Source organism: Peromyscus maniculatus, chromosome 9, assembly GCF_049852395.1.
Source record: "Peromyscus maniculatus bairdii isolate BWxNUB_F1_BW_parent chromosome 9, HU_Pman_BW_mat_3.1, whole genome shotgun sequence".
NCBI lineage: Eukaryota > Metazoa > Chordata > Mammalia > Rodentia > Cricetidae > Peromyscus > Peromyscus maniculatus.
This window is the reverse complement of record NC_134860.1, coordinates 74024353-74042055: the sequence shown is the minus strand read 5'-3', so window position 1 is coordinate 74042055 and position 17703 is coordinate 74024353. Positions and strand designations below refer to the sequence as shown.

Genomic DNA, 17703 nt, shown 5'->3' with positions numbered 1-17703 from the left:
GCAAATTGTTACTTTTTCTGCTCAGTCTCCTAAGGGAACATCTCAGCAAAGGTTCTTCTGTTCCACACAGGTGAAGGAAGATCTTCATCCAAAACTTTTAAGAAAGAGACTGATTTGGGAAGGAAAGATCTAGGAGACTGGCTGCATCTGCCAGGGTGGGAAAGGACAGCCCACAGCGCAACAGGCAGAACGGCTTATGTAGGGTTTCTTATTTTATTTTATTTATTTATTTATTTATTTTTTATATTTTGGTTTTTCGAGACAGAGTTTCTCTGCATAGCTTTGAGCCTTTCCTGGAACTCACTCTGTAGCCCAGGCTGGCCTCGAACTCACAAAGATCCACCTGTCTCTGCCTACTGAGTGCTGGGATTAAAGGCGTGGGCCACCACCGCCACCCGGCTTATATAGGGCTTCTCAGGGGTGGAGTTTCTCCAGGGAAAAGATTTTCTGCTCAGGGATTGGTTAGTTTTCCTGCTCAGGGATTGGTTAGTTTTCCTGCTCAGGGATTGGTTTGTTTCGTTGGTCAGGGGCAGAGTTGGCTCTGGTTTCAGGGCCCAACCGAGTTTCTTTCACTGGCCCTTTTTAGCCTTTTGGCTTTAGTTTCAGGGCCAGGGCGTATTTCTTCCACTGGTTTTGGTTCCAGGGACAAAGTATGTTTCTTTGTCACTGGTTTCAGGGTCAGGGTGTGTTTCTTGGGTTCTGAATTCAGGGCTAAAGTGCTTCTTTCACTGGCTCTCGGTTCAGGGTCAGGGTGCTAGATTTCCTGCTCAGGGATTAGTTGGTTTTGTTGATCAGTTGATCACGGGCAGAGATGGCTGTGGTTTCTGGGCCAAGCTGTGTTTCTTTCACTGGCCCCTTTTAGCCTTTTGGCTCTAGTTTTAGGGCCAGGGCGTATTTTTTTTTTTTTTTTTTCACTAACTCTGGTTCTAAAGCCAAAGTGTGTTTCTTTGCCTCTGGTTTCAGGGTCAGATTGTTTCTTTCACTGGCTCTGGTTTCAGGGCTAGGGTGGGTTTCTTTCACTGGCTCTGTTTCAGTGCCAGGGGCGGGGAGGGGGTTGGCTGGCCCCTTTCCCCCCACATTCTCTCCTGCCATGGACGGTGCTGCCACTGGGGCCATGCTGCCATCCGGAGAACATGATGACATCAGGTCTGGGTTGCTGCCGGGGCCTTGTTTAGGGCCACGCCCCTACAGCAGCCAGGGTTGAAGCCCAAGACTTCATTAACCACTCAAAGTCTTGCAGATGGCTGGGTTTGGGTTAAACACCTGAGTCCATGTTGGTCTCCGAGGGCCATGCTTCTGCTGGAGCCCTGGGAATCTGGAGGGCCTGTGCTGCCACCTGGAGCCTCAGTGATATCTAAGCCTGGGCTGAGGCTAGGGGCCATGTCTGGGTCCGCGGCCCCACCTACCACAGCCAGGGTGGGTCTGAGTCAATGTCCATGGCTCCTGATACCATCGAAGGCCATGGGGAAGCCAGGGGTCTGGGCTGCCACCTGGGGCCATGTTGGTGTCCAACGGCTATTCTGTTGTGGGGGCCATGCTGATCTGTGTGGGTTGTGCTCTTACCCGGGGCCATGGTGGCATCCGAGCTTGGGCTGCCTGCCTGGGACCATGTCTGGGTCTGTGGTCCTATCACAGTCAGGGTCTGTGATGTCCATGGTCCGTGTTGCCACCAAAGGCCACACAGATGCCTATTGTTTAGGCTGTGTCCTAATGTTGGTGTCCGAAGGCTGTGATGCCACTGGGGCCATGGTGTAGTCTGGGCCAGGGCTGCTGTCAAGGACCATGTCTGGGTCCATGGCACTACCACAGCCAGGGTCTGTGTTGATGTCCGTGGCTTCTGATAACATGGAAGGCAATGCCCGGGCCAGGGGTCTGGGCTGCCACCTGTGACCACGTTGGTGTCCAAGGGCTCCGCTACCACAGTGGTCAGGCCAATCTGAGTGCCCTGTGAAGCCACATGGGGCCGGGCCCAGGCTGCTGCTGTAGGCCTTTGTAGGGCCCAGCGTAGTTTGGCTACATTGTTGCCATGACAGGCTCAATGGAGACCAGTCAGAGATTAGGCCCAAGTTCTAGTTTACTCTAAGACAAACACCCACTTCCAGGAAAAACCACAAACTGACACCACCCAGGAGTGGAGTGGACCAATCAGTATTCAGGGGAAAAAATACCTAACATTCTAACCATTATAGATAAGATCACCCGATGCACATATCCCCTTTCGCCAAGATACCTCTAGACAAACATCAGCCAATCAGGGGCCCTGAAACTTGGAAATCTCCTCACCCCAACTTCTGCTATGATAAAAACCCTACCCTGACCAGGTTTGGGTCTCTTCTGATCCTCCTGCTGCATCGGCTAGGTGGAGGGTCCAAGCTCGAGCTTGAATAAAGACTCTTGGCCTTTGCATGGGGAATCAGACTCCTTGGTGGTCTCTGGGGGACTCTTCGACTTGGGCATACCAGCCATGTGTGGGTCTGTGGTCCAACAGCAGCCAGGGGCTGGGCTGACGTCCATGTCTCTTGTTGCCACAGGGGGTCATAGGAACCAAGCTTGTTGAAATCCAAGAGCCATGCTGAGCCAGCCCTGTCCCTCATTGGCCCAGGATGGCTGGCCCTGCCCCTCACTGGACACTATAGCAAGAGAGCTGGTGCCATCTCCCCGCCCCCATAGGAGAGCTGACCCCAGCACTCAGGAGAGATAGCCCTACCCCACCCCACAGGCTTTGGAGAGTTGGCTCTGCCCCTCACCTGAGGGGGTGGTCTCAATGATCCAGACTGATCAGCTCGACTACCACCCAGACCCACATCCTGGGCCTTGGGTTGGCCCACTCTAACAACTGCCCCATCTTTGACCTGCTAGACTGCGCAAATCGTCCTGCAGAATGATAACCGCAGACTCTCCATCAATGGGGCAACAACAGGATATCCGAGAGGAGTTTTGATGAAGGCCTAGCCCAGTGGTGATAGTGTACCAGAAACCAGAAGCCTTGAACCAGACCAACGACTCATGGCAATCAACATTTTTGCAGTTGGGGGCTGATTGGACAAAAGGGATGTACTGCATGACACACCGCCACTCCCAATGCCACTCGGATGAATGAAAAGGTGATGGAAAGATAGAGGAGTGAGATGCATTTTTTTTGGTTGTTTGTTTTGTTTTTTAATTAATTTGAGGGGGTATATTGCAGGGGTGAGGGGTGGATATGGGGGCACTGGGAGGTGAGCAGGATTGGGGTGCATGACGTGAAATTTCCAAAGAATCAATAAAGAATTATGTTAAAATTTTTTTTTTTTAAAAAAAGAAGGGTTTAGCAGGGCTAGTCTTTAATCACAGTGTTCAGGACCAGGAGGCAAGCAGATCTCGGTGAGTTCCAGGCAAGCCTGGTATATATAAAATTAGTTTCAGGCCAGCCAAGGTTACATAGACCCTGTCTCATAAAAGTCTAATTAAAAAAAAATACTTTACAGTGGACTTCTGTTGGGGGGGGGGGGGGAGGCAGAGATGGAAATTTTCCTCTAAGTGACAGTCCTTGAGCTAGAATGTGCTTGAGTGAGTGTGAACAAAGAGCACTTCCCGCCTGGAGAGGCATCAGGACTGTGGGTGACAGTCAAGGACATAATTTGAGAGTGGGCTCAGCCACCTGTTAATGGCATTCTGGTTCCCTCAACTCACTTGTTACATCTTTATTAAAGGCTTTGCTGCTTGGGCTGTTATGGCTACCTGACAGAACTGTACTGGTCTGAATTTACAAGGCCCAGGGGGAAATCCAGCTATATGCCAAACAACAGAGAGGAAAAGTCCTGGTGCTTTCTCTCATGCCTCAGACCTTGCACGCTGCCCCAGCTCTAATGAATTCTCACAGTGAGGGATTAGAAGAATTATTCTTGGTAATGCAAGCTGGCTAAAAGGTCCAAGTTTCCAGTCTCGTCCCTGGAAATTCTGGATTTGCTCATCCCAGATGTTGGGATTTTCAGGATGTTCCTCAGGGAATCCTGCTGCAGTGTGTCCAAGCACTGGCCATTGAGAGCCCTCATCTAGAATGAAGCATGCTTGGTAGTGGATGTGGAGGTTGGGATTTTTTTTTTCTCCCTGCTCCATCCCATCTGGAAGAATCAGGGAAGGTTGTAATTCTCCCTGTTAAGCAGGTAGGATTGCCTGAGGGCTGAACCAGAATCTAAGCCTTTCAGGATGTCCAACACTCAGGCCTTATTCACTTAGACGCTATGAATTTGCGCCAATACAAAATCGTACATTTAAGTAGATCTCATGAGGATTTTTTTTCTTCTGTAAATTGGCTGTGAGGTCCTGAAGTGTGAACTTTGTAGATGACAATGTCATGTTGCAATGTCAAAGACTGGACATGCTTGACTGGGGTCACAGCTTAGTGTGAGTACTCTTAGAGTTCTTGGAAGGATTGTAGCCAGAGTGAGTCTTGGGTCTTCCTTCCTGTGATCACATTTTCATCTGAAAAGATTTGATAAGAATTTCACTGTCAATAACCTGGGGGAAATAAAGAATTTTGGAGTTACCTATTTTTGTTACTGACCTTTGTATTTGAACGCTTTTTTTTCCGGGGTGGGGTGTCAGCTCTTAGAAGTTTAGACTAATGATTGTGGAGTGAGCAAAGAATCACAGCACCACTGCAGTAAATTCTCGTGAGGATTCAGTAGGACTATCTACACAAGTACCCAGCCAAGCGGCTGGCGTGTTAGCTCAGGGAAGGCTCTGGCTGCCATGACTCTCACTTTGAGATCTCCAGGGAAAAACAGTAAGAAAGAGGTGCTGAATAATTATTCCATTTTCCCCATATAATCATTTTCAAATCTCTATTTTCTTCTTCTGCCCCATTTTCTTTAGCCATTTATCATCTCCTAATATCTTTAAACACACACACACACACACACATTTTACTCCAGTGACCCACAAATCAAAGCTAAGTTCCTAATCTTTTTATTTTCAACTTTTTTTTTTTTTTTTTTGCTTTTTTCGAGACAGGGTTTCTCTGTGTAGCTTTGTGCCTTTCCTGGAACTCACTTTGTAGCCCAGGATGGCCTCGAACTCACAGAGCTCCACCTGGCTCTGCCTCCCGAGTGCTGGGATTGAAGGTGTGCACCACCACCGCCCAGCCCTATTTTCAACTTTTAATTGAATTTATTGTATGCTGAATTTATTTCCATGCCATAAGTGTTTTTTTGTTTTGTTTTTGTTTTTTCAGTTTCTTCTAGGATGTCTTTTTCTTCTGTGCAACATCCTCTTCTGGCTTAGGAACAATTTGTTCCTTCTCAGCAAGGCTCATCTCAGTGTGGCAGGGGGAGTCCATGTATAGATTAAAATCCAAAGCATCAGTTACTTTTCTTTTCTTTTTTTCTTTTGGTTTTTCAAGACAGGGTTTCTCTGTGTGGCTTTGGGCCTGTCCTGGACTAACTCTGTAGCCCAGGCTGGCCTGAACTCACAGAGATCCACCTGCCTCTGCCTCCCGAGTGCTGAGATTAAAGGCGTGCGCCACCAACGCCGCCGCCTGGCGCATCAGTTACTTTTCTGTTGCTGTGATAGAACACCATGGCCAAGGCAATTTATAGAAGGAGGAATTTTGGTTTGCTTTTGTTTTTTGGGGGGCCTACCACCCACCACCCAAATAAATCATACATGGAGGCTTATTCTTAATTATGAATAACCAGCCTTAGCTTTGCTTGTTTCTTTTTTCTTTTTTGGTTTTTCGAGACAGGGTTTCTCTGTGTAGCTTTGCGCCTTTCCTGGAGCTCACTTGGTAGCCCAGGCTGGCCTCGTACTCACAGAGATCCGCCTGGCTCTGCCTCCCGAGTGCTGGGATTAAAGGCGTGCGCCACCAACGCCCGGCGCTTTGCTTGTTTCTTACCAGCTTTCCTGAACTGTCTGGTCTACTTTTTGCCTCTGGGCTTTTCCTTTTCTAGTCCTGTATGCCTTTCCTTCTTACTCTGTTGCTGGTTGTGTAGCTGGGTAGTGGGCTCCTGATGTTCTCTTCCTTCTCTGGCTCCTCCTTTTCTTTTCTTTCTTTCTTTCTTTTTTTTTTTTTTTCATTTTTCGAGACAGTGTTTCTCTGTGTAGCTTTGCACCTTTCCTGGAATTCCCTTTGGAGACCAGGCTGGCCTCGAACTCACAGAGATCCGCCTGCCTCTGCCTCCTGAGTGCTGGGACTAAAGGCGTGCGCCACCACTGCCCAGCCTGGCTCCTCCTTTTCAATCCTCTTTTTCATCTGGCTCCTCCCTACCACTTCCTGTCAGCTACTTGCTGACTCAGCCTCCTGACTGCAGGTGAATTTTATTTAATAAAACACATCTTTGCATCATTAAACAAACAGGACAGCCACAATATTAAATATTGAGGATAGGCAGTGGTAGCACAAGTCTTTGATCCTAGCATTCCAGAGGTAGAAATCCCTCTGGATCTCTGTGATTTCAAGGCCACATTGGAAACAGCCAGGCATGGTGACACACGCCTTTAATCCCAAGAAGTGATGGCAGAAAGCAGAAAGATATATAAGGTGTGAAGACCAGAAACTAGAAGCATTTTGGCTGGTTAAGCTTTTAGGTTTTTAGCTGAGAGGCATCCAGTCTGAGGAAAAAGAATCAGCTGAGGAATTGGCAAGGTGAGGTGGCTGTGGCTTGTTCTGCTTCTCTGATCTTCCAGCATTCACCTCAATACCTGGCTCAGGTTTGGTCTTATTAATAAGAACTTTTTAAGATTCCTGCTACATCTACAACAGGAGTTTATTTGGGGTTCATGGTTCCAGGGGATAAGTCCATCATCAGCACAATGGAGACGGGGCGGCAGTAGTCAGGCATAACGGAGAGCTCACATCCACAAGCAGGAAACAGAGGGAGGGAACTAGAAATGGCTGTTGCCTTTAAACTCTGTCGTTCAAGCGCCCATTAGGATGGACCATTAAATACTGCTTACAGCACTCAACTGCTTTTCTAGTCCACAGTCCCCAAGTCTCCCACAGTCCTCCAAAAACCAACGTGGTCAGGTTTTTCACGGTAATTAACTCATTCCCTGGTACCAACTGTGTGTTAGTTACTTGCCCGGTGCTTTGATAAAACACAATCATCAAAGAAACTTACTGAAGAAGGAATTAATTTTGGGCTTACAGTTCCAGAAGGTTAGAGTCCATAATGGTGGAGACGGCAGGTGGTAGGCATGCTGACCGGAGCTGGCAGTTGAGAACTGAGGGCTCACATCTCAGGCTGCAAGCAGCGTGTTAAAAGAGTGCACTCAAAATGCGGTGAGGCTTTTGAAACCTCCAAATCTGCCCAAGTGACATACTTACTAAGCCACACTTTCTAGACCTCTCCAAACTGCCACCACTGGGAACCAAGTATTCAAATGCCTGGTCTATGAGGGGGCATCTCATTCAAACCACCATATCTCACTGTGAGCTCTGTGATGCACTGTGAGCTCACTGTGATGCTTCATTTAACCTGCATATTGTAGATGGAATCTTAAAAGTTCTTATTAATAAAATCAAACCCAGGGCCAGTTATTGGGGTGAAATACTGGATGGTCAGAGAGACAGAACAAACCACAGCTATCTCACCTCACCAGTTCCTCAGCTGGTCTTGTTTCCTCAGACTGGAAGCCTCTGAGACCTCTTCCAGAATGGGTCTCAGCTGAATTGCTGCTCAAAAGCCTGAATGCTTAACCAGACCAAATGCTTAACCAGCCAAATGCTTCTAGTTCCTGGTCCTCACACCTTATATACCTTTCTGCTTTCTACCATCAATCCCTGGGATTAAAGGCTCGCTTTCTGGAATTAAAGGCCTGAGTCACCATGCTTGGCTGTATCCTTGAACACATGGATTTCTGCCTCTGGAATGCTAGGATTAAAGGCGTGTGCTACCACTGCCTATCCTGTATGTTTAATATTGTGGCTGCTCTGTCTCTGACCCCAGATAAGCTTATTAGCATGCACAATATTTGGGGGAATACAATACCACAGCATATGATCAATGTAAGTACCTAATCTTTAAAGCCCATCCCCGGGGCATGCCAGACTCCTTTGCTCTCCTTCTCTCACAGTCTAATTTATTCCTTCTACTTGAACTAAGCCTAAAGCACTTCTCATATGCTTGCCTCATATGCACTTTAGGCCTGTTTCCAAGCTGTTATAAGAGAATGCAACCTTCCTTTCCAGCGCGTGCCTGGTCTTTCCCATCACGTTAGTTTTGCCAGCAGATCTCAGAGACCTGACAGTTTTCCCAGACCTTATGCTGCACAGATAGACTTTCTGCAATTTTGTGCATAGCTCTGGTGTGTGATTCAATAAATTACTTGCCATTCTTCCCATACCTTACTGTTTGTTTCTCTCCAGCAAATGTTCATTCAACCAAAGCCTACTGACATCCCACAGTATGTCAAACACTCTGCTGGATGTTGTGCACATAAAATGAATAAAACACTATTTCGTATTCTTCCATTGTGCTTCAGTAAATCTGGGGGGAAAGCAATATTTTTTGTCTAGGAGCAGTTCAGTTAGTAGTCTAGAAAACAAAGGTAGGCATCTCATGGTACAGTGTTAAGTATCACACGCTGTGAAATTGAGAAAATAGAACTTCCTCTGGGGGAGTTTCTCAGGAAGTAACATTGCCATTAGTCTTTGTTCCTAAGTAGAAGTTTGCCAACCAAAGGACAGGGCCAGAGTAAAGGGAAAATAGGGTATCTAAGGCACAGGAATTGGTTTCAAAGAGGCTCTGAAATGGCATGAAGAAGGTGCTGGGGTCTTCAAGCATGTAGACCAGATTGGTGTGGTGGGTGTATGGAATACTGGATACAGAAGGTCAAACTGAGAGGACTCAGTTGAAGCAGAGGGTGGAATTTATTCCAAAGGCAAGCGGGGAGAGGACACTGTTTAAGCAGGGCAGTTAAATAACCAGATTTGGGCCGGGCGGCTGTGACGCACGCCTTTAATCCCAGCACTCAGGAGGCAGAGACAGGCGGATCTCTGTGAGTTCGATGGAGATCCAAAGCAGGCACCAAAACTACGCAGAGAAACCTTGTGTGGAAAAACCAAAAAAGAAAACAGAGGGGGAAAAATCATATTTGTTTCTTACATGTTGGGCTTTACTGATCCAATTAGATGGCATTTTGGTTTTGGTGTCTGAAAGAGTGTATTCTGTATGCGCAATTAGAAGATTTTGATTTTCAGATCTCGACACGACATGTGTCCAGTATACTTATTTCTACTTTAGTTCCCACTTGTGCCAATGATGTTGGGCCAAGGATATGAATTTATACCCCTGAGCCTGTCCTTAAAATGCCTCACCTCGCCGGGCAGTGGTGGCGCACGCCTTTAATCCCAGCACTCGGGAGGCAGAGCCAGGCGGATCTCTGTGAGTTCGAGGCCAGCCTGGGCTACAAAGTGAGCTCCAGGAAAGGCACAAAGCTACGCAGAGAAACCCTGTCTCGAAAAAAAAAAAAAACCCAAAAAAAAAAAAACAAAATGCCTCACCTCTTCAGCTAGGAATGGGTAAATTGATAAGATAAAAAAGATCAATTTTTGAATCTACCTTTAAAAAGGAACTACTTGTTTTAAATAGGATAAGTAATGAAAAAACTTTTGTCTGAGTTTATCAAATGTTACTGGACTGGACATTGTTAATATATATTAATGGAGTTTTTTAATCTAACTCTGTCAAATGTTAATGGACTCGACATTGTTAATGTAATTCTTGACTGTATATATTGCATATATTTATTGGATAGTTTTTCTTGTATTAGTTATAAACTTTTTTTAATTTTAGACAAAAAGAAAGGAAATGTGGTGGTATTGTGTTCCCCAAAATATTGTGTACCCTAATAAACTTACCTGGGGTCAGAGAACAGAAAAGCCACTAGATACTTAGGATAGGCAGTAGTAGCACATGCCTTTAATCCTAGCATTCCAGAGGCAGAAATCCATGTGTTCAAGGATACAGCCAAGCATGGTGACTTCTGGCCTTTAATCTCAGAAAGCGAGCCTTTAATCCCAGGGAGTGGTGGTAGAAAGCAGAAAGGTATATAAGGCGTGAGGACCAGAAACTAGAAGCATTTGGCTGGTTAAGCTTTTAGGTTTTGAGCAGCACAGTTCAGCTGAGAGCCATTCGGATATGAGGACACAGAAGCTTCCTGGCAGAGGAAACAGGACCAGCTGAGAAGTTGGCCAGGTGAGGGTAGCTGTGGCTTGTTCTGTCTCTCTGATCATCCAGTGTTCACCCCAATACCTGGCTCCAGGTTTGATTTTATTAATAGGAACTGTTAAGACTCCTGTAACAGTAAACACACACAGCTTTTGTCTATCTAAACCGTAGCTTCTCTGTGCTTTTTCTTCAGTTATTCAGGGCTCGTCTTTCAAGGCACTGCTCGGGGTTTGGCTCTTTGTTTCCCCAGCACTTTCATCACTGGGAACCCCACAGCCAGAAGTCACGCCCACCTGAGAAGTTGCTGAAGCTGGAGATTTGTCCCAGAAGTCACGCCCACCTGAGAAGTTGCAGATTTGTCCCTCGCGGCGCGCCGTCCGGACGTTGCCGTGCGCAGGCGCAGCTCCTGGCCCGGCGGCGTGCTCTTCTCCCCAAGTTCCTGGTATCCCGGCCGGTGAGGGCGAGCGAGCGACGCCGGCTTTTTCGCGGTTCCCCCTGCTCCAGCGGCTGCCTCCGGTCTGTGGCTCTCCGTCCTTCAGCTCGGAGCCGCTGCTCGTGCGCGCACGCCGCCGCACGCGACAGACTCATGGCGGAGCGCGGGGAACTCGATCTGACGGGCGCCAAACAGAACACCGGCGTGTGGCTGGTCAAGGTGAGACGCCAGCCCCGCGGGGCGCTTCCGCCCGCCCCGGCCCGGCCCCCCAAAGTTCTGCGTCCACCCGCCCCGGGCCAGCCCTGTTCTGAGGAGCCGGTGGCTGTCGCGTCCGTGTGCAGGTTAGAGAAGTTACTTAGGGACGCGGGGCGTCTTTGGATTCCATCCGCCCGGCACGGAGCTCCCCTTACCCCCTAGACCCGGCCTTCCCGGGGCTCCTGCCTGGATGTCCGCAGAGGGAGCGGTGCATTTTACCCCAGGCCGGACTTTCGGTGAAGTTGACTTTAGTCACGGGTCTGCATAAATTAGTGGAGTAGATGTGCCGAACAGTTTTCGGGACCACAGAGTGGAATTGACAACAGTGTACTTTTTTTCTTTTTTTGAACTGGAAACTGGATCTCACTCGCGATGTAGCCAGGCCGGCCTGGAACTCACAGATCTGCCTGCTTCTTGCTCCCGAGTGCTGGGATTAAAGGCGTGTGCCACCGCCGCCCGGCGGACTTAGTGTTTTTAAAAGAGCGAGTTTAGGTCTTATGAAACTAAACATCAGTAAAAAAATTTTTTTTATGGTCATGGCAGGCTTTGTTCGCCGTAGTGGGCATCATTTATTTGGGTTACCTTTGCACACGGTGAGGGGAATTGCATTTTAAAAAGCCATTTTTAAATGGAGTCCTGAAAGTTCCCCAAAGTCACAGGAACTTTTGGTTTATGAATGCTTTATCTTTATAATGAATGTCAGTGTTTCAGTTACATGGCTGAGTTCTCACTAAGTCAGAGTGTTCCTTTCTGTCCACTTCTCTGAAACCACTCATCATTTGCCAGCACCTCAGACTGTGCTAAATTCTTCACAGCACCTAACACAGTTTGTGGTGATCGCTGTACCTGTATCCACTGTTGATCGGCACCCCCACAGTCCGGAATGTCACAATGAATGGAAGAGCTCTCACTCTCCAGCCTGCACTTTCTCCCTCTTCTGTTTTATGTCACAGCTGTGTAGACATGACTTGGAAACTTGGAGCAAATGGGCTTTTCTGTCTTCAACTGTTGGTTAAAAGGGAGATCTCCCTGGCACACAGAAGGGAAGTGATCGAAGCAGTGTTGGGACTTGAGATATGCCTTTGTATTTGGAGTATGGCAAATACTCATTAAATGTTTGCCTTGCAGGGTTTGGGCGGGTGTACAGTAGTGTGACAGTGGGAACAGAAATGTCAGTTTGAAAATGCATGCAACATTGTGAGTCCTGGAAAGTGAACAGGAGACCCTCGAGCAAAGGGTAGAATAAGTAAAGGTTAAGGTCAGTATTTGAGATTGTCATTTCATGAAATGAAAACGGGTCCTGCTGTTTTAGTTTAAGGTAGGGTTGCAGAACTATCAGAAAAATAGTAAAGTTTGGTCTGCAGAATGACTTAGAGGAAATGGTATCTGGAGTCAGAAACAAGATGTTCTTGCAGGGTCATAAGTATGTGCTGATGAAGCCTGAAGAATTAGGGAAATTTGTTCTGTAAAAGTTACAAGAATTTTGGTGGCAGACACCTCTCTCTTCCTGTCACCTTCCTCTGTAAATGGTGCCTGCTGTTTGTTAGACAAGGTGGGAATCATCCTTTGGGCATTGGATGTCCTTCATTCAGCTGCCACCAAGCTCAGCCTTTACTTTTTCACAGACAAGCAAGGACTTGGGCAGCGATATCTAAAACATAAAAAATCACAAAGGCTGTATGTCAGAGAAACACAAACTCTAATGGGTGGGAGTTAGTCTTGTCGGTTTCATTGGATTAAGAGCCTGAGAGATTAGTGGTTTCGTTGGATTAAGAGCCTGAGAAATTATTGAAACATACCTCCGGGTGTGTTTGTGGTGCTGTTTCTGGAGACAAGTAGGTCATGAGGGCTGTGATCTAATTAATGGATTAATTACTCCTTTGGTGGATTCATCATATAGCTTCCCTGGGAACTGGTGGAATGTGGTGAAGTGAGGGCCTTGTTGGAAGAAGTAGATGCTGGCAGTATGTTCTTAGAGGCTGGGTCTTGTCCTGGCCCTTTCTGTATCTTGGTCATCATGGTGTGAGCTGCAGTGCTCTCCCTTGCTTTTCCCACCAAGATAGACAGTGCAAAAATAGCTTTTTTTTTTTTTTTTCTCTCTCTCTCAAGACGGTTTCTCTGTGTAGTTTTGGTGCCTGTCCTGGATCTTACCTGTAGCCCAGGCTCGCCTTGAACTCACAGAGATCCTCCTGGCTCTGCCTCCTGAGTGCTGGGATTAAAGGCGTGTGCCACCACTGCCCCGAGCAAGAATAACTCTTAAATTGTTTCTCTCATGTATTTGGTCACAGTAACCAAAAATCTGATTAATACAGATAACACAGCAAAGGCTTGTAAGGAACAGGAGAAAAGAGAACCTATTTCTTCTTCCTTCCTTTCCTCCTTTTATCCTTTCCTCCCTTCACCTCTCCCTCTCTCTCTTCCCTTTCTACCTGGAACTCACTGTGTAGCGCATGGTGGCCTTAAACCCATGGTAATCCTCTTGCCTCAGTGTGAGCTAGAACACCGGTCCTTCTTGTGTATTTGTTATAAAGCAAAGATGCTACTGTGGTGGTGCACACCTTTAATCCAAGACCTTGCGAGGCCAAACTTGTTTACATAGTGAGTTCCAGGCTAGTCAGGAACATAGTAAGACCCAGAGGCCAGAAGAGGGCATTAGATCCCCTGGTACTACCGTTGTAGATTGCCATGTAGGTGCTGGGAATTGAACCCAGGACCTTTGAAGGGGAACCAGTGCTTTTAACACTGAGTCTTCTCTCCAGTCCCTATCAAACTTCAGTAGCAGAAACATTAAGAATCCATACAGTTTTTGAGATACACTGTACACAGTCTGACCTGTCTGACCTGGCTTTGTTGCTGAATTGTACCACTAGCCCTAGTGAATCACTAGTCAGTTTTCACATCTGTAGACTAGGGAGAGTGCATGTGCGTTTGGAGAGTGACTGAGAGAGTGATGGATGTAGAATTTCTAGTGTGGTGGCTGACAGAGTTGTCTTCTCGCCTTCATCGTTTCCAGCCTTAGGCATATTATCTGGCACATATTTGTAGTTCAGTAAGTTAATGTGATGAACTTACACAGAATTGAATAAACACAATCAGTCTTTGTTTTTTAACTTTAACTGTAGTCATTGTACTGTCCCCTATAAGAAAATCTTGCTAGACTTTTCCCCCATCCAGCCCTGACGCCTATATCTTAATTGTGCATTCCTTTGTGTTCATGATAGTATTCCAAGATTACTATGAGAAATAATGATGACAACTGATAATCATTGAGTATTTTACTCCACACAGCATATGATGCTTCATACTATATTTGTTGTCTTCCTGTTGCTTCTTATACAAGATAACCTTAAAGATATGTGCTGATTTCATGGAGAAAAGAGACAAGTTATATATTAGAGAATTAATGTGTTATTCCATTTTTTCTTAGAATCTAACTGTTGGTGACTTTTGTGTCTGGTTTTAGACACAGTATCTGTATGGTTGAGAGCCTAGTCCCTGGCACATAGACTCTGGAGATGGTTTGGCCTTGAATCCTAGCTTTATCATTTACTAATTGTATAACCTCGGGGGAGTATATGAGCCCTGGGTACTCATCATCTGTGAAATGTTTTGCTTCATTTTAGGTCCCTAAATACTTGTCCCAGCAATGGGCTAAAGCTCCTGGAAGAGGTGAAGTTGGGAAGCTGAGGATTGCGAAGTAAGTTATTTATATATGTACATAGTGAATATACTATAACAGTTTAAAAGCTTTTGTTATTTATATATGTACGTAGTGAATATACTATAACAGTTTAAAAGCTTTTGTTATTTATATATGTACATAGTGAATATACTATAACAGTTTAAAAGCTTTTGTTTTTGAAAATGTTTATAATTGCTTTTGAATGTGAGTATATTCTTAGAGACTATTTAGAGGGTGAGAGTTACTGGGCATATTAAAGTGGGACGTGAGATAGTTATATATTCTGTGAGGAGGTGAGCTTGTATGTGTGTGATAGTGTGAATATAAAGTTAAATTTATTGGTGAAACTTGCAGTGAAGGAGCAGATGACGCCATCTCCCCAGCTCTCCTTCTGTTCATAGTGTGCAGAGGTGTGCTCGAGTTAGCCATACCTAGAAAGAACTTTTGATGGGAGGACCTTGCTACTGACATCGTGCCTGGCTGTAGGGCTCTAGAAGGAGATAGAGAGCATCTAGTAAGCACTGTCACAGAGAAGCCTCCAAAGCTGAGTTGGTGTCACCTGAGGCTTTGTGTTCATTTTTTCCATTCATTCATATTTGTCACCCCTCTTCTATAAGGTAGTTGAATCCAGGTCCTCCATGTTAGAAAACATTTTATCACCCCCAGCCCTATTCATCCTCCCTCCCTCCCTCTCTCCCTCCCTCCCTTTCCTTCCTTCCTTCCATCCATCCATCCAGCTTGTTTTTTTTTTTTAAGACAGGGTTTCTCTGTGTAGCCCTGGATGTCCTACAGCTTGCTCTGTAGACCGGGCTGGCCCTGAACTCAGAAATCCACCTGCCTTTGCCTCCTGAGTGCTGGGATAAAAGGCATGCACCACTGTGCCTGACCTCATCCATTCATTAAATAAATATTATTTTATAAACATGTGCCTTTTGCCTGTATGTATGTCTGTGCACTGTATTCTTGCCTGGAGCTTGAAGAGGCCAGAAGAGGGCGTCTGATCCCTTAGAACCGGAGTTACAGTCAGTTAGTTGTAAACTACATGAGGATGCTGGAAATTGAATCCTGTTCCTCTGGAAGAGTAGCCAGTGCTCTTGACTGCTAAACCATCTCCAGCCACTCATCCATTCACTTTTAATCCAACTCCAGTGAGAGTCCCATGCCTACCTCACTGAAACAGCTCTCATCTGTTACTAATGTCCCAGTCTTTGTCGGTTGGCTTTTGTTTCATAGCAGAACTTTTACAAATTTTATTTGTTCACAATTCTCTGGATTTGTTCTGGCTGGGTCTAACCCGCCAGTCTTCTCTGATTGGACTGGCCATGTTAATATCAGGTGGCTTGGTATCAGCTGAGCAGTGGCCATCTGTTTCACCTCCAGCTTGTTCTTTCATGCGGTGGTGAGAGTTCCCAGTAGCAAAAGGAAAGAGGGTCTACAGTACAAGCAGTTTGCAAGCCTGAGCTTGTGTCTGTTTGCTAAAGCCCCGTTGGCCAAAACCAAACTCAAGGGTCTGCAGCAGAGTCTGACACCAAAGAGTTTATTGCTGTGAAAACTTTTATTCCACATCAACATTCCCAACTCTTCTGACTCAAGTGGCAGATATCTTGATTGCCCCTCATCAGAATTTGACATGGTTGATCACACACGCCTTTAATCCCAGCACTTGGAGGCAGAGCCAGGCAGATCTCTGAGTTCGAGGCCAGCCTGGTCTACAGAGCAAGATCCAGGACAGGGACCAAAACTATACAGAGAAACCCTGTCTCGAACCCCCTCCCTCCAAAAAAAGCTGTTACCCATCACAGCAGGACAGCACTCTGCAGCCCCTTCCTTCATTATCTTCTTCTTCGGATCTTTGCTAGGTTCTCCCACCCCCATCTCATTCCTTAGTTTCCATGACCCCTCTTCTTAGTCATCAGTTCTCTTTTCTTTAAAGTGGTCTCGTCTCTTCTCCTAGCTTTAGATGCAAATGTTTTTTTTTTTTTTTTAAATGTATAGCTCAAGTCTAGCCCTCCCCCAAACTCTAGGCTGGTGACTGGCCATTTCTTCAGTATTCCCACGTGGGTGTCTCAAGTGCATCTCAGGTTTAGTAATTGCTGCCTGCTTCCTCTAGTGGCCCCACGACTTGTTCCCACACCCTTTTAGGTCCCCATTGACCACACACATGAAACAGCACACTGTTCCTTCCACCTCCTCCCTCCTTTTTTCTTGTGTCTGTTCTTTCTTGTAGTTGATTTTTTCACTTACTGCTCTTCTCATTTACCTGCTGTGTATTGTGTGGTATCTTCTCTGTTGTACTGTACGTGCTACAAGGTCAGGACTTCTTTTTTTTTCTTGGTAATTACCGTATTTCTGGTGTTTAGAACAGTGCTTGGCATGGGACACACTGAACTGAGTTTTGTTGAATCAGTCAGTGAAAACTTCTAAAACAAGTTTAGTAAAAATAGCTGTTTTATTCTGTATTTCTTTATACAGTAGTTCCAAAACTGACAGCTAGTAAACAACAAGAGTGAACATTTTAGAGCTGAAATTTTTCTGCTTGCTCTACTGAAGTATGAAGTTTATGTCCCCTACTCCCTAAATAACCCAGTATCTGTGAGAATTCAACTTTTCATGGGCCATTTTAAAGCTTCCTCAGAAAGACACATCCGTCTGGGGTTAGATTTGTTAGCTTTCTTCTGGGTTTGCTCTTTGTTATGACTTGTCTTGAAGAAACTTAATACTTCTTTGTCTTTCTCATTTTGTCTCTTAGTTCCTTGTGTGTGCCTGTACACATGTGTATATGCATGTTTGTGTGTTCAGATGACTGTGTGTGTGTGTGTGTGTGTGTGTGTGTGTGTGTAGAGGCCAGAGGTCAAGCTCAGGTGTTCCCCAGGAGCTGTCTACCTTGGTTTTGGTTTTGTATTGAGGCAGGGTTGTTACCTAGGCTTAGGTCTCACCAGTTATGCTAGGCTGGCTGACCAGAGAGCCCCAGGTACCCATCCACCCATGACTCCACAGCAAGCCACCACGCCAGGCTTTTTATCTAGTTGCTGGGGTCAGGTACTCATGCTTTGGTGACAGGCACTTTACTGACTGGGCTATCACCCAGTCCCAAGTTCCTCCTATTATAAAAAAATATATTGATTGAAAGCAGGTCAGAGTTGTAAAGCTAGGTAGAAACAGGCAACATCATCTCTTTTTCT

The 17703-nt window shown here is 46.0% G+C and overlaps 1 protein-coding gene across 3 annotated transcripts in view; it reads left to right on the top strand.

Moving 5' to 3' along the window:
* The first annotated feature begins 10523 nt into the window (after nucleotides 1-10523).
* Nucleotides 10524-17703, top strand: part of Gtf2f2 (general transcription factor IIF subunit 2) — a 126713-nt gene continuing 119533 nt past the window's right edge. The window contains exons 1-2 of one of the 3 annotated variants that reach the window (XM_042285199.2): nucleotides 10524-10803; nucleotides 14463-14536. In XM_042285199.2, coding sequence (XP_042141133.1) covers nucleotides 10738-10803; nucleotides 14463-14536 — 140 coding nt within the window. In that variant the 5' untranslated portion in view covers nucleotides 10524-10737. Of the gene's footprint in view, nucleotides 10804-14462; nucleotides 14537-17703 lie in introns of those variants that run through there. The other 2 variants (XR_013042533.1, XM_076545399.1) reach the window with 2 other exon arrangements.